Here is a 16,367-nt window from a genome sequence, read left to right on the forward strand (position 1 = left end):
ACTGCGATGACACTTGAACACTCTTGAACATCTTGGAGCAGATGCGTGCATTGCTGTTGAAGTTGAAGATTTCAGAGGCCGGTGAATATTTTTAATTCATAATTGGGAATATTCTTAATTCATAATTGGGATTTGGTTGTTCAAGTGGAACTGTTAAAAAGTGTTTTTCACTGCTCAAACCATAACACTGCAGGCTTATCAAGTCTGAAGGTCAAATTGCCTGACTGTTTTCCTCCAGAGGAATTTCTTCGGCCTGGGGATCATTTGGCTGTTTCTTATCTCAACTCACAAAGACAATAAACTGCTTTTCACAGGACTGAAGCATGCTCCATTCCCTCCCCCCACCCCCTTCTGTCCCCCATCAACACTCCCCACACCGGCGCCTGCTCATGTCACTCCTTTCCCCTTCAGTTTTAGCTGCAGCCCCCATTACTTCCCCCAAGCCGACGGCGGCGCATCTCAGGGTTGCTGTGTGGCCTTCACCCACTTGCCTCAATTCGGATAACAGACTTCTTCAAACTTAGTGCACATAAACAATGTCAAATGTGTATGTGCTGTCTTTAATTCTGATGTGTGCCATTATTACGGTAAACAAGTAATAATTGTGGAGTGATTTCTGTCTGCGGTAACTGGAGTGTAAACAAAATTTCTCCACTGTGAGATCAATAAAGTATATCGCTCAAATCTCAAATAATTATCCGAAACACAATACACATCCAGTAATTTTTTAAAGGATTCTTTATCATTGCAGGATAGGGCTAATTTCAACATTTTTGCATCTAACTTCATGAAGACGGGTCACAAAGGCTGAACAAAAATTAAGTTACGACACAATAATAATTTAGCATTTGTTTCTCCTCATTGAATAAACTTGTTATTAGAAAATAAAAAAAAACTTGTGTAGTTCATGCAGTTTCTCTTTATAAATACATTTGCTGAAGATCTAAGGGTTTAACCACTGAATCTGAAACACAGCGGTAGACGCGTGAAACACATGGAATAAGTCTCTTTGCCAAAGGGTATTCCATGTGATGTCAGTGACCCTATGGCCTTGGTGGAGGTTTGCATTCTCTGAGTGCTTCTAGTTGTGGATAGAACTAATGTGTTGTTTCTGGTTCAAATTCTCATCCACATCAATGCCTAAAAATTTGACATGGGATGAATTTCATTTTCTTCAATTGAAACTCTAGTATAGAGTTTGAGCAGTGCAAGCTGACATGGGTTTATCTTCATCTACCCATCTGTAAAAGCAATGTAAAGCACTTTGGTATTTCTGTCCTCCTCCCTAATCAACAGAAGCTTCTGCACCACTTTTTAAAAAACTGAACATTCTGTGTGTGTGTGTGTGTGTGTGTGTGTGTGTGTGTGTGTGTGTGTGTGTGTGTGTGTGTACACACAAGAAGTTTTTAAATTCAATTTATTTCATTTCAATTTAATTTATATAGTGCCAAATCACAACAAAGAGGCCTCAAGGTGCTTTACATGGGTAAGGTCTAACCTGACCAACTCCCCAGAGAAAGCACACAGGGGACAGGGGTAAGGAAAAACTACCTCTGATGTTATTGAGGAAAAAACCTCAAGCAGACCAGCCTCAGAGGGGTGACCCACTGCTGAGGCCATTTTAACAGTTACAAGGTTTATACAAAAGATGGGGAAAAAACCCTGAAAAAACAGAAGAGCAACAAAAACAACTACAAAGGATGTTGATACAGTATTGTAGACAAACTACAAATTGCGATTAGTACAGCACTTGTGATTATTTAAACGATCCAATATCACGGTTCATGGGTAATCCCAAGTCTGACCCTAACCCTAACATTACATTTTGACCTTGAAATTCATCAATTGCCTTCTGTACAGCTTTGATGTCATGATGAGTGTCTGACTGATATACTGGTTGGACAATAATATCAGCTGTTATAAGCCTTTCATGAACATACTGGTATTGATGTTATTTTTTCCCCACTGTGAAAGTTTTTATTTTACCAAATAATGGAGAAAAACTCTTTGGCTAGCTGTTGTAAATGGTGTCATTACATAGACCACCAGAGAGTAATCTGACAGTTTACAATGCTGTCAAGCATGGCTGGGACCCCACCTTTTGGTGACATTTGCTACATGGGACAGACAAAGTGATCAGTTACCATTAATTTTCAAGGAGTGGGCATGGTGTAGTGATAAGAGCTAAGTAGTCAGTATGCTGCTAGTTAGGCAGGACCAAAATAGATGAGAAGTCTAGTGTATGCAAACAGTGCAACAAAAAGGCAGTATGACATACATTGGGTGGCTATTGGTTATATTTATAGTTACTTATAATAAAGTTTATGTCTAAACCATAAAACATTAAGCCTCAGTTGAATTTCTTTACTGTAAGGGTATCCCAACAAAGTGTTAGGAATCAGTGTTTTTTTAATTGGTAGATACATTGGTACGATACAGTTTTTCTACTTAATATCGGTATCAGCCCCCAAAATCGATTGTGGTGAGGTTCTATTCAAGATGTCTTTTTATCGCAATAATCACAGCAGTTTTTTATCGGCTGCCACCCAAAGTGGCGGGAATACAGGAGTAGAATCAACTTTATTTAAACAAACAAACAAACCAAAAAAATCTTGTGTCAAAAAGTCATAAAATTAAAACATAAGAATGACGTATGTTTTGGGGCTCTTTTACACCTTGACGAATAAATAAAGAATTGTACACAGCTGGGTTCCACCCTCCATGTCGCGGCTGTATCGCGCATCGTGACTCGGTATCGTTCGTTGATGATGTCAGAGTGAGCTCGCGCCTCGGGGAGGGGTCCCAGCGCCCGCCCAGCACAAATAAAAGACCACCAGCAGCTTCACAGCAACCGGAAATCAAAACCAAACCGGTCTGGACGTTTCCTGGATCGAATTGGACGCCGTTTGATGTCACCGTGCGTCTCCCTCCACCCCCTCGACGATGATTTGCGCGGAAGATGCGCCGCCGCTCTGAGATTTCCGCTGACCTTCGTTGCGCCTGCTGCTGCTGCTCCGGCAGCGCACTCACACCGGCTGGCGTTTTGTTTTTAATCCACCAAGACCGAGGCAGATGCCCGCCGTCGCTCTGTCAAGCCGGCTTGTACTATGGTGGAGTTTCGCTCCCTCAGTCCTTACTGGCCTCTCCTCCGCTTTCTGGTGCCTTTGGCGATCACTAATGTTGCCATCGACCTCGGCGAGCAGGTAAAGCGCCTCTGCGCAGCCTCACCTTTGCTAACATTGCCGTTTTAACCTGAAGGATCAAATGTTTCTCTGTGTTACTCGGACAGCTGCTACCGTCGCAGCCCGACATCAATTTAGAACAAATTTGGACTCTACTAATTGCAGAAAACGCGTTTTCACTTCCAAAAAGGGACTGATTTTTTTTTTCTTTTTATCTTTGTAGCTTGACGCTAGCTTAGCTTTCAGACAGATAATGAGCACTGTGCATTAAGGGCGTTCTGATTATTATTTACAGTAGGAAGAGAGACCGAGCATGTGCACCCGAATAAAAAACAATTAATGTATTAAAAAAAAGGCGCATCTGTATGTAAAAGCAGCCGGCTTTTACAATAATCACAACAAACCTCAGGTTTTGTTTGCTGTGTGATTAAACTGTAAATCGGAATCGGGGCCTGTTTGTCGTTTACACAGGCGTTCAGTTTGATCTGGTCTCTGGATCCACCCAGGAGACCTGCACAGATAATGTGCATGCGTGCTAAAAAACAAAACAAAAAAAACCCGCGTCTAAGCATGAGGATGTTAGGATTAAGATTATGTAATGTCCGTTGGATGATATAAATAACATAATGACAAATACATTAGTTCTGAAGGTAAAACCCATAATATACTAGGAATAATGTCTTATTTAGAGCTGACACTATGTTGTACACGCGTTGTTTCTCTTCTTTTAACAGGATTACTCAAAACTCTTAAGGGCAATGTTCATGAAATATGGTACATTTTTGTTGTTATCAAGTGGATGAACTCTACATATTTCTATGACTTCTGCTGTCATCATGTCATCTCCTCTGTTAAGCAGTGATCCTCATTGCTTTTAAATTTTTTTTTTTTTTGGTATTTTTTTGCACCATCTTTGTTAATGCCCTTTTTACCTCCACCAAAGCGGTCATGTTTTCCTTGTTGTTTTTGTCTGTTTGTTTGACGTTTAGCAGGATAACACAAAAAGTAATTAATGGATTTCAGTGAAAGTTGGTGAGCAAATACATAATGTTGTGAGGAAGAAGTGTTTCAGTTTTGGAGGTTAGCTGGAATATATTCTGGAATTAAGATCCAGAAGAATATTTAGCACATATTTAACTCAGAGTTGTGAGATGCTGATATTTGGCAAGCAGATGGATAAAGTATTAGAACATGAGGGATTTGATTTTTGAAATGGATCTGGAAGCTATTTTGGATCCAGTCTCCAGAAGACATTTTCTCCTTGTTTTTGTAGCCAGTGCCACAGTTACTGCCACCATTTGTCTAATGGTTCTGTGATGTTGGGAAGTAAATCACTGCTGCAGTATTAAAAATTATACATAACTTTGAAGAACCAGACATGATTCATAATAAGATGATATATACAGACAAGGGGATTTAAATGCAAAAAAGTGGAAGAACCCTTTGAATTATGGTGTCGATTGTGATCATTCCAGCCCCCCCCCCCCCTTTTTTTAACAACTTTGAAGATCATGGGCCCTATCTTTCTCTGCTGTGAACTATCACATAGTGTAAGTTTCACTCCAAGATTCCAACTGATGCTGTTGTTTTCACACCTACCACCCACGTTCTGTAAATCGTGACTGTACTTGCACTCATTTGCGTGCCCGTAGACGTGTTGGTCTAAAAATTAGGTGTGGTAGGGTACAATGGTGGTGCTTTGCTATCACGAGGAGCCGAAAGTGATTGTGTTGTAGACAAACAAAAACCTGCTATTGACCCCCTGCTATTTATAGGCAGGACTGCAGTATTTTTTTTGGGGGGGGGGGGGTGTTAGTATGAAAAGTAGATGTTCTTGGTTGTTGTTCTCATCAAAGGACATTCTTTTGCCTAGCACGTCACATCAGCTGCCAAGTAATTATGTATTCAATGATTTCTACTGAAGAAATTAAATACTTATGAGTAGCTCCTGTACATACTCTTATCCTGGCACACAGGTCATGTACAGTCGGGTGCATAAATATTTGGACATTGCCATTTTTTAAAATTATTATTGTTGTTGTTATTGTAATTTTGCATCTGGATAGTACCACACTAGATTTGAAGTAAAACAAGCAAGATGTACTTGTAGTGTAGACATCTGGCTTTAATTCAAGGGGCTTGACAGATATAATCAGATTAACCATTCAGGAAATGCAGCCAATTTTAACCCTCCATTTACAGAGGCCATACGTAATTGGACAATTTACTGATAAGCAGTTTCTTGGACAGTAGAAGAAAGAAGATCTATATATAGGCCCTGAGGCCAACTGGTGCTGGTGGTATAATGTACAGGATAGAGTCTATGATTTTCCTCTGAGTGGAACATCAGTCCAATTCAAGACATTTCCCCAGCCAAGGTTAGTAACACACAGCAGGGTGGACTGGGAGAATGCAGATGAGGTATTTTGTCCAAGGATACTCAGTGTGACCAGTAGCTGAACGTAGAATTACATATTGATAGCCCAACTTCTTATCCCACTGAGCTGCCTGCTTAGGGCAGATGGATAATAACCCAAAACATACTGCCAAAGCAACAAAATAGCTTTTTTAAGGCAAAGAAATGGAATAGTCTTCAATGGCCAGATCAGTCACCTGACCTCCACCAAGCAGGGCATCCATTTCACTTACAGTAGACAAAATAGAGCGCTTCGCTCTCAGACTGCAGGCTTACTTGTAGTTCCTAGGGTTTGTAAGAGTAGAATGGGAGGCAGAGCCTTCAGCTTTCAGGCTCCTCTCCTGTGGAACCAGCTCCCAATTCAGATCAGGGAGACAGACACCCTCTCTACTTTTAAGATTAGGCTTAAAACTTTCCTTTTTGCTAAAGCTTATAGTTAGGGCTGGATCAGGTGACCCTGAACCATCCCTTAGTTATGCTGCTATAGACGTAGACTGCTGGGGGGTTCCCATGATGCACTGTTTCTTTCTCTTTTTGCTCTGTATGCACCACTCTGCATTTAATCATTAGTGATCGATCTCTGCTCCCCTCCACAGCATGTCTTTTTCCTGGTTCTCTCCCTCAGCCCCAACCAGTCCCAGCAGAAGACTGCCCCTCCCTGAGCCTGGTTCTGCTGGAGGTTTCTTCCTGTTAAAAGGGAGTTTTTCCTTTCCACTGTAGCCAAGTGCTTGCTCACAGGGGGTCGTTTTGACCGTTGGGGTTTTACATAATTATTGTATGGCCTTGCCTTACAATATAAAGCGCCTTGGGGCAACTGTTTGTTGTGATTTGGCGCTATATAAAAAAATTGATTGATTGATTGATTGAAAATTGTGGACAGAAATGCCTACAAACAAGCAGCAACGGTAGGAGTCTGTAGTAAAAGTGCATAAAAATGGCTGTAATTCCATAATGGTTAATGTAGCATTTTTGTCAAACCTTTTGAATTAAAGTTAAAAGTCTACACAACAATCACATCTTGACTGCATCATTGCAACCCCATTCTGGTGGTCCACAGAGACAAAATACCAAAAATGGGCACTGTCCAAACATTTATGGATGTGACTGTTTATGTACATGAAAATAAAAGTAGCTTGAATATAGCAAAATACTTTCAAGACAAGGCCTTACTATCTCAAGGGCTTAAACTTGCCTGGTGTACTAGCTAACATGATGGCGAATAAAAGTAGCTCGCTTGAAAGGGATCTGTGGTTTTGCTGGAGCCTTCTGATGGGTGTATGATGGATAAGGATACCACTTGACACAATCACAGTGGTGGATATAACAGTTATGAATAATATCCACTTAGTCAGACAGGAGTTTGAACCAAGGGGCCTCTGGTCTCAGGCCCACTGCTTAACCACCGTCACCTACCCTAAGGGAGAGGAGTATCACTGGTGTGTTCACAAAATATTTACTCTAGATTTAAAGAAATGGAATTGATTAAGAAAATCTTTGTCGTCCAGTTTTTGCCATGCAAAAGTGGATCTTGACTGAAAAGGTAGCTTTTAACAATATGTTCTGACTTTTTAAGCAGCCAGAAAGAAAACAATTGAATAGAAATGAACTGTTAGTCTGAGCCACTGGTGTTTTTTCTGTCAGACATTTTAATGATGCCCATTACTTTGCAGTAGATAGAGGTGTTTTTTTTTTTTTTCTTTTGCTGCTGTAAAGCATGTACAGTTTTCATTTTCTTAATGTACTCAGGTTAATCGAGGGCCGCTGCTGTGGTGAAAGAGCAGTTGTCATCATGTGCAGATAAAAATGGGTAGAGTCATGGTCATGTGGTGGTCACAATCTGAACTCCTTCTGCTTTGAATATCTTTCAGGCTCTTAATAGGGGCATAGCCACAGTCAAAGAGGATACAGTGGAAATGCTGGCCAGTTATGGCTTGGCCTATTCCCTGATGAAATTCTTCACTGGACCCATGAGTGATTTCAAGAATGTGGGCTTGGTGTTTGTCAACAGTAAGCGGGATCGAAGGAAGGCTGTGTTCTGCATGATGGCAGCTGGCGCCATCGCATTCATCCTTCACATCTTAATAGGTGGGTTTTTCCGGGGTGTTAATGTTCATGATGCACTTACAACACATATGCAATTTATGTAACTGTAGTAATTGTGTGCCTTCATTATTCTTGCATCCAATATGTAGCTGATATGTTTTTGTCCTTGTTTGACTATTGCTGCAAGATTACTCCAAGTCAACAGATTTTTATTACTTTATTTTTTTGCCCGTGCTGGTAACTTGTAGGATTTGCAGGAAAAAATGTATTTGTCCATTCCAACCAGTTTGTGTAGGCAGTAGAGGTGCAACAGTTAACTGATTATTAATTCCAACTGTCTTGATAACTAATCATTTCTAGTCTAGTCTTAAATGTAAGCATTTTGCAGTTTATTTGCTATTTTCGGACAGTAAAAGGAAAATCTTTGGGCTGTGAACAAAACAAGATATTTGAAAATGCCATCCGTCTTTGGTTTTGGGAAACACTAATCAACATTTTTCACAATTTCCTGACATTTTATTTACCAAACAATAAATCAGTTTCAGAAAATAATCAAAAGATAAATTGATAATGAAAATAAATGTTTCTTGCAGTCCTACTAGACAATATTGTAAAACCAATACATGCTATCATTTTGCACATCTCCACCTGCAGGATGCTACACCCACTTTTATGTGAGCTGTCAATTTATGGTGCATCCGGAAAGTATTCACAGCACTGCATTTTTTTTCCAACTTTTTTTGTCACAGCCTTATTCCAAAATGGATGAAATTAATTTTTCCCCTCAAAATTCTACACACAATACCCAATAATAACAACAACGTAATTTTGTTGTTGTTGTTCTTGAGAATTTTGCATTTATTAAAAATAATAAAAACCCTAAGAAATCACATGTACATAAGTATTCACAGCCTTTGACATGAAGCTCACAATTGAGCTCAGGTGCATCCTGTTACCACTCATCCTTGATGTTTCTACAGCTTAATTGGAGTCCATTTGGGGTAAATTCAGTTGATTGGACATGATTTGGAAAGACACGCATCTGTCTACATACAAGGTCCCACAGTTGACAGTGCATGTCAGAGCACAAACTAAGCATGAAGTCAAATGAATTGTCTGTAGACCTCAGAGACAGGATTGGCTCAAGGCACAGATCTGGGGAAGGGTACAGAAACATTTCTGCTGCTTTGAAGGTCCCAATGAGCATAGTGGCCTCCACCATTTGTAAATGGAAGAAGTTCAGATCCACCAGGACTCTTCCTAGAGCTGACAACCCGTCTAAACTGAGTGAACGGGGGAGAAAGGCCTTAGTCAGGGAGGTGACCAAGAACCTGATGGTCACTCTGTCAGAGCTCCAGCATTCCTCTGTGGAGAGAGGAGAACCTTCCAGAAGGACACCCATCTCTGCAGCAATTCACCAATCAGACCTGTATGGTAGAGTGGCCAGACAGAAGCCACTCCTTAGTAAAAGGCACATGGCAGCCCACCTGGAGTTTGCCAAAAGGCACCTGAAGGACTCTTTGACTATGAGAAACAAAATTCTCTCGTCTGATTGAACTCCTGTGGTGTGAATACCAGGCATCATGTTTGAAGGAAACCATCCCTACAGTGAAGCATGATGGTGGCAGCATCATGCTGTGGAGATGTTTTTCAGCAGCAGGAACTGGGAGACGACTCAGGAATGAGGGAAAGATGAATGCAACAATGTACCGAGACATCCTGGATGAAAACCTGCTTCAGAGTGCTCTTGACCTCAGACTGGGGCGATGGTTCATCTTTCAGCAGGACAATGACCCTAATCAGACAGCCAAGATATCAAAGGAGTGGCTTCAGGACAACTCTGTGAATGTCCTTGAGTGTCCCAGCCAGAGCCCAGACTTGAATCCGATTGAAAATCTCTGGAGAGACCTGAAAATAGTTGTGTGCTGACACTCCCCATCCAACCTGATGGAGTTTGAGAGGTGCTGAAAAGAGGAGAAATGGGCAAAATAGCCCAAAAATAGGTTGTGGCATCATATTCAAGAAGACTTGAGGCTGTAATTACTGCCAAAAGTGCATCAACAAAGTACTGAGCAAAGGGTGTGAATACTTACGTACATGTGATTACTAAGGTTTTTGTTGTTTTTAGTTTGCAGAAATGTTAAAAAAAACACCTTTTATGTTGTCATTATGGGGTGTTGTGATTAGAATTTTGAGGGGAAACGATGAATTTTCTCCATTTTGGAACAAGGCTGTAACATAAAATGAGAAAAAAGTGAAGCGCCGTGGATACTTTCCGGATGCACCATAAACTAGCAACCTCATGGAGAAACATGATGCCCACTACATCGCAAAATACGGCATGAAATGTATGAGAACATTAAAGTAAAACCAGAATTAAACAATGGACAGATCATGTTAATGGGGTTGACATCAACAGTTTTCATCGGCACTGCAAATACTCATATTATAGAAACTAGAAGTGCTATGTATAAAAAGTAATTGAAGCTGAAAATCTACAGTATAATCACATCTTGATTGTATCATTTCAACTACATTGTGGTGTAGAAAGAAATGTTCAAAATAGTCACTGTCCAAATACGTATGAGCCTGGCTGTAGCTGCTGATGTTTTGCCACATGTTTTGTTCATCCCTGTGGGCACTCATCAGTTCCTGTAGTATGCACTCTTTGCTGTGCTGCACAAAGTCATTTTTAGCTCAAACTGTCGTGATGCTGAACAGAGAGAAATGGGGTCTGTTTGTGGCCTTTGCCGTGTCCCTAAAAACATTTGGGATATAAAGTAATTTCACCTCTCTCACACGAGCCCAAAGGGCACCACCCTTGGTCTACTTTTTCTGGATCAAATTACTGGGGATTCAGATGTCAGTGAGTGCCTGAATACCTGATCTTTGACAGTAACAGTTCCTAGAAGCTGGATGTCCTAAAGGACAGGGTCTCTTGTCTAATATGGGAGGCACTATTTTGGAGCCCCTGATTGGCTGAGCTCATGATGCGTGGCTCACAGCAGTTTGCAGTAAGCTGAAGGAGCACGTAACTGAGACATACATGGCCGTTAGCAGTGTTGTTTCCAACAATAAAGAGAATGTGCCTGTGTATGATTTTAATTAGAAATGGTTCGACGTGCTGGGGGCTACAGGTGCCAGGATGGGGGCCGACTGTTTTAGATTTCTGGTTTAACTTTCACACTGAATAAGCTGTGCTATATATATTTTTTTAAAGACTGATAAAACAGATTAGACTTATTCATATTTTGCAATAAACAACTATTGAAATTGGTTAACTTGTGGTTTCTTTCTTTTTTGTGTAGCTTACACAGATTTAGGGTACTACATCATTAATAAGCTCCACCACGTGGATGAATCTGTGGGCCATAAAACAAGGAAGGCGTTCTTATACCTGTCCATATTCCCTTTGTTGGATGCCATGGTGAGTCTGCATTGGGGTTTGATAATTTAACATCTCATTGCATGAATAGTCGAGACATCTTATCAAGCAAGCGTGAGATTTTTTAAATACCTGACCTTCATCTTGTTTTTTTTAATCCTCACTGCGTTTCTCAAGTGATAACGCCTCACTTTGTTTATCCACTCCACCACCCAGCTGTGGTCGAGAACACAGCCAGAGTTGGGCCTAACGTGTTTGTGTGTTTTGTTGTTTTGAAGGCTTGGATTCACGCAGGGATACTTCTCAAGCACAAGTACAGCGTCATAGTAGGCTCCGCCTCCATTTCTGATGTTGTAGCTCAGGTAATAAAAGCTGTGAAATGATTTTTATTTTAAAGCAGCGCAGTGGGTTTACATCATAAGTTAATGTAAAACAGTTTGGAATCTGTGTATCTTGTAAAGTGAACAGGAAGTTATTGTTAGAAGTGCAAAGATAACACTGACTAGTCTGATGAATAAAACACTACCTGTTTTATTGGACTGTAGTGTGTGATGATTGTTGTTAATGACTGCTGCTGTGCTGTCCCACAGATTGTGTTTGTGGCCATCCTCCTCCACAGTAACCTACAATGTGTGGAGCCTTTACTCATCCCCATCCTTTCACTGTATATGGGTGCCTTGGTCCGTTTCACTATTGTTGGTCTGGGCTACTACTGCAACATTCACGACAACATCCCAGACTCTAGCGGGCTTGACGTGGGGGTAAGATTTATTTTGGACCTCAGCCTAGGAGGTTACGTTTCATTCTTGCATTTGTTGTTGTTGTTGTTTTTTGTTTTTGTTTTTTTTAACAAAATTCCTGAAAAAGAAATTAACCAAAAGCAGGAAGTGTAGTTTAATGTGGATGTGTGTTAGTGAAAGAGCTTTGGCCTATCCTTTTGAATTGATCAAATTTTGGGGAGCAGTACATCTGAAGAGGTGGAGCCAGGACAGTTTCTGCTGTGTTGTTTATACTGTGAGAATGGCCTTTAATATATACCCGACCTTATTATTTTTTTCAAAAACCATATGGATTTGAATCACGTGTGATTGCGTCAGACAAGCTTGAACCCTCTTGCGCATGCGTGACTTTTTCCACGCCTGTCGGTTGCGTCATTCGCCTGTGAGCAGGCTTTGAGTGAGGAGTGGTCCAGCCCCCTCGTCGTTGTTTCATTGCCAGGAAATGGCAGAATGATTTGGGCTTTTTTTTCCATCAGAATTTTTTCAGAAACTGTTAGAGACTGGCAGCTGAAAACCATTAGAAAAATTTATCTGGCTTTCGGTGAAAATGTTACAGGCTTGGTAGAGAATAAGGAGTGTTACTGTCACTTTAAGAAAAGCTCCCAGCGGCTGTGGGGCGCGCCGCGCTCCGAAGCCGCCATCGACAGGCTGAACGACCATTTCATTTCTAAACGGATGGCTGTCTGGATCCGTGACCATCGTGTGCCATTTCTCTGGTTATCACAAGAGCTGGACATCAACCATTTTCCGGCAGATTTCACTTTTAACAAGAGATTTTGTCATGGAAAGCCGAGCGGAGGCTTCGTGCGTCACGATGGATTCGCTACTGGAGTGAGACAAAATCACCTCCGTTTTGGTCTCACAGGACGGCTTTGAGATGGCGTTCAGACAGCTGTCGGTGGTTTTTCCATCGAGTGATTATCCGAGAAATTGTGGATGTGCCTGGACATGCCAGAACATGTCCTGTGAGGCTTCATCACGGCGTTGCTTTGCACCATGCGGCACCGCATGGCGTGAAGCCTCACAGGACAGCCTGGCACAAAAAATAATAAGGTCGGATAATATCCTAATAGACCTCGTATATACACACACACAATTTTGGTCGCCAGGTTTGGTCGAGAACAGGGGTAGGAAACTGTCATAACTGCTGATGGCCTAGTTGCACGGCACTTAAAAATTTGAACGAATGCCACAGAAAAACTCAATTTGTACACATTTCGTTTTACTGTCGTACTTGATGGGCTTTTTTTTTTTTATAACTTTATAACTTTTCATTTCACAACAAACAACAAGCAAAAATGAACAACACATTCAGCAACCACCCCCCGTTGAAACCCTCCCACCCCAGCAAAAAAAATTTAAATAAGTACAATAAATAAAGATAAAAATAAATAAAATAATAAGAAATAAGCAAATTAAACAATGGGGAAAAAAAGGGCGAGACCTGCTCCATCATATCTGTATCACATCTTGTATTCTAACAAAAAGGAGGTATCAATTTGGTATATCTTTTTATATAGTCAAAAAAGGGAGACCAAACCACCCAGAATTTCTCAGGGCAATTAGTTCTGCAATATTTCAGTTTTTCTAGCTGAAGCATAGCGAGCATTTCCTTAATCCAGCCATCAAATAGTGGAGGTTTAGCTGATTTCCACTGAAAAAGAATGTCTGCATGCCATTAAAGAGGCAAAAGATATAACACTTGCTTGTGACCTAGAAATAGAAATCTCAGGTGGGGGGACTCCAAAAATGCAGATATATGGAGAAGGTGTCACTTTTTTCCGATACATATATGAAATGACATCACAAATGTTATTCCAGAACCCTTTCAGTGATTGACAATGCCAGAACATGTGTCCCGTAGTAGCTGGAACCTGATGACACCTTAAACACGCCGGATTGACATTGGGATAAATTTTTGAAAGTTAGTCATTCGAATAATGAAGGCGATGCAATACTTTGAACTGAATCAGACATTGTCTAATGCAGTCAGAGGAAGTATGGATACATTTCAAACAACTTTGCCAGGTCAGACTGGAGAGCACAATGTTTAAACCCTTTTCCCATGCTAATTTGGTTTTATTCCAGGAGGGTGGGTGAATATTCTGAATCATGTAAATTTTTGATATATTACCTTTCGTGTAGGGGTTCAAGCTTAATATGTCATCTATGACATTCTTAGATGGTGGGCCCAAAGGATTAAAATATTTATTGACAAAACTCCTAATTTGTAAAAATCTAAAAAAAAATGAGATTTTGGGATATTGTATTTCCTTTGTAATATTTCGAATGACATCAACACTCTGTTACTAAAAAGGTCTTTAAAAAAGACTAGGCCGTTGTTATGTCAGATTTGAAATGCAGAATCAATTTGAGACGGCCGGAAGAAATGATTATTTACCAGAGGAGAAAAAGAGCATAGCTGTTTGATACGGAAATGCTTCCTAAACTGAAACCATATTTTTAAAGAGTGCTTGAGAACCGGGTTAGGGATCTGAGATTGTGGACCCGTAGGAATCGTAGAACTTAATAAAGAAATAGGATAAATTCCTGGGTTGCCAAACAGCTCCATGTTGGCCCAAACTGGGCCCTGACTACTGCCCCACGTGGATATCCAGTATATTATTTTACTTATATTTGCAGCCCAATAGTACTTTAAGAAACAGGGCAAGCCCAGACCTCCTGCTGGTTTGGGCACCTCCAAAAACATTTTCTTCATTCTTGGGGCAGAATTGTTCCATATAAAAGTTGAAATCATGGTATTTATCTCCTTAAACATAGATTTGGGTAAAAAAAAATGGAACCATTTGAAATATACAGAAAACATGGTAAGACTGTCATCTTAACTGTATTCACTCTTCCGGCCAAAGAAGTGGGTAGTGTAGACCATCGTGACAAATCTTGCTTGGTGCGTTCTAATAAGTTTTTAAAATTATATTGATAAAGATCTTTGTACATGTGTGTAACTTTGATTCCTAAATATGTGAATTGTTCATCTTTATTAAAGGGCAAAGGACTAAAATCTATTGTTTTTGCCAAATTGTTAATGGGGAAAAGAGTATTCTTAGAATAGTTTAGTTTGTACCCTGATATATTGCCGTATGTACGTAGTATGTCAATGAAAACTGGTATAGATTGCCCAGGATTCGACACGTATAATAAAAGGTCGTCTGCATAAAGCGACACTTTGTGTATCTTATCATATCTTGACACCCCAGTAATCCTATCATCCATTCTCAAGGCAATGGCCAGTGACTCTATAGCTAGATCAAAAAGAATTGGTGACAGGCAGCAGCTCTGTCTTGTGCCACGACTCAATGGGAAATAATTTGATGTCACCGAATTGGTGCGAACTGCTGCCAGTGGTGTTGAATAAATTGTTTTAATCCAGGATATGAAAGTTGTGCCAAATCCAAATTTGTTCAATGTTGTGAATAAATATTGCCACTCCACCCGATCAAATGCCTTTTCAGCAGCTAATGAAATGACTACCTCGGGGTGTTGGGTGGAGTGTGAGGAGTACAACACATTGAACAGGCGACGCATGTTGTAAAATGACTGTCTCCCTAATATAAAACCTGATTGCTCTGGGTCAATTATTTTAGGCATCACTGTTTCAAGACGCTGGGACATAACTTTTGTGAGAATTTTGTAATCACAACAAAGCAGACTTATTGGCCGATAAGAGTTACATTCTCGAGGGTCCTTACCTTTCTTAGGCAATACAATGATAGTAGCTTGATTCATAGTGTCAGGTAATTTATGCACGGTAAGAATTTCTTCGAAAAGTTTACACAGAAAAGGGGATAGTTTAGCTGAAAAAGTTTTATAAATTCGACTGGCAATCCATCTGGACCAGGTGATTTGCCATTTTGCAAAGAGTTTATGGCATGTGTTATTTCCTCACTTTAGATTTTGGCATCCATGATAGTCTGGTCTTCGGGACTGATCTTCGGGATTTTGAGTTTTTCAAAGAAGGTCTGAACTTCACATGGATTGGTAGAATCTTGAGATGTATAAAGATTAGCATAAAACTCTTTAAATTGCTTATTTATAGTTGTGGGGTTGGAAGACAGTCCCTGCGCCGTGCGAATTTCAGTTATTGTTTGATCAACCGAGATTTGTCTGAGTTGGTGAGATAATAATCTACCAGTCCTATCTCCATGCTCGTAGTAGGTTTGCTTTGTTTTCAATAATAATCTTTCAGCTTGTTCAATGGAGAGATTGTTAAATTCGGATTGAAGGACCAGTCGTGCTTTATACAAATCTGGATTTGAAGAGGTGGCATAATTGCTATCTAACTGTTTAATTTGCTGAGATAAATCAGTGAGGTGATGACTACATTCTTTTTTTCCTATGAGCTGCATATGAGATTATTTGCCCCCTGAGGTAAGCTTTAAGTGCATCCCAGATAGTGGCACAACACATACCTGGCGTACTGTTAGTATCGATAAAGAAGTCAATTTGGTCTGCGATATAGTCTCGAAATGGTTTATAAGATAGCAACGAAGGGTCTAAACGCCATGGGCGTCGATTTAGAACACTATCTGGGAAAGTCATAT

General features: G+C 40.4%; 1 protein-coding gene across 1 annotated transcript in view; it reads left to right on the forward strand.

Annotated features, from left to right (window-relative positions):
• The first annotated feature begins 2,844 nt into the window (after positions 1-2,844).
• ankha (ANKH inorganic pyrophosphate transport regulator a) overlaps positions 2,845-16,367 on the forward strand; it is a 34,927-nt gene continuing 21,404 nt past the window's right edge. Inside the window, exons 1-5 of the mRNA XM_034167356.1 lie at positions 2,845-3,203; positions 7,467-7,683; positions 10,950-11,068; positions 11,305-11,388; positions 11,617-11,787. Coding sequence (XP_034023247.1) covers positions 3,108-3,203; positions 7,467-7,683; positions 10,950-11,068; positions 11,305-11,388; positions 11,617-11,787 — 687 coding nt within the window. The 5' untranslated portion in view covers positions 2,845-3,107. The remainder of the gene's footprint in view (positions 3,204-7,466; positions 7,684-10,949; positions 11,069-11,304; positions 11,389-11,616; positions 11,788-16,367) is intronic.

This window comes from Thalassophryne amazonica, chromosome 1 (genome assembly GCF_902500255.1).
Source record: "Thalassophryne amazonica chromosome 1, fThaAma1.1, whole genome shotgun sequence".
Lineage (NCBI taxonomy): Eukaryota > Metazoa > Chordata > Actinopteri > Batrachoidiformes > Batrachoididae > Thalassophryne > Thalassophryne amazonica.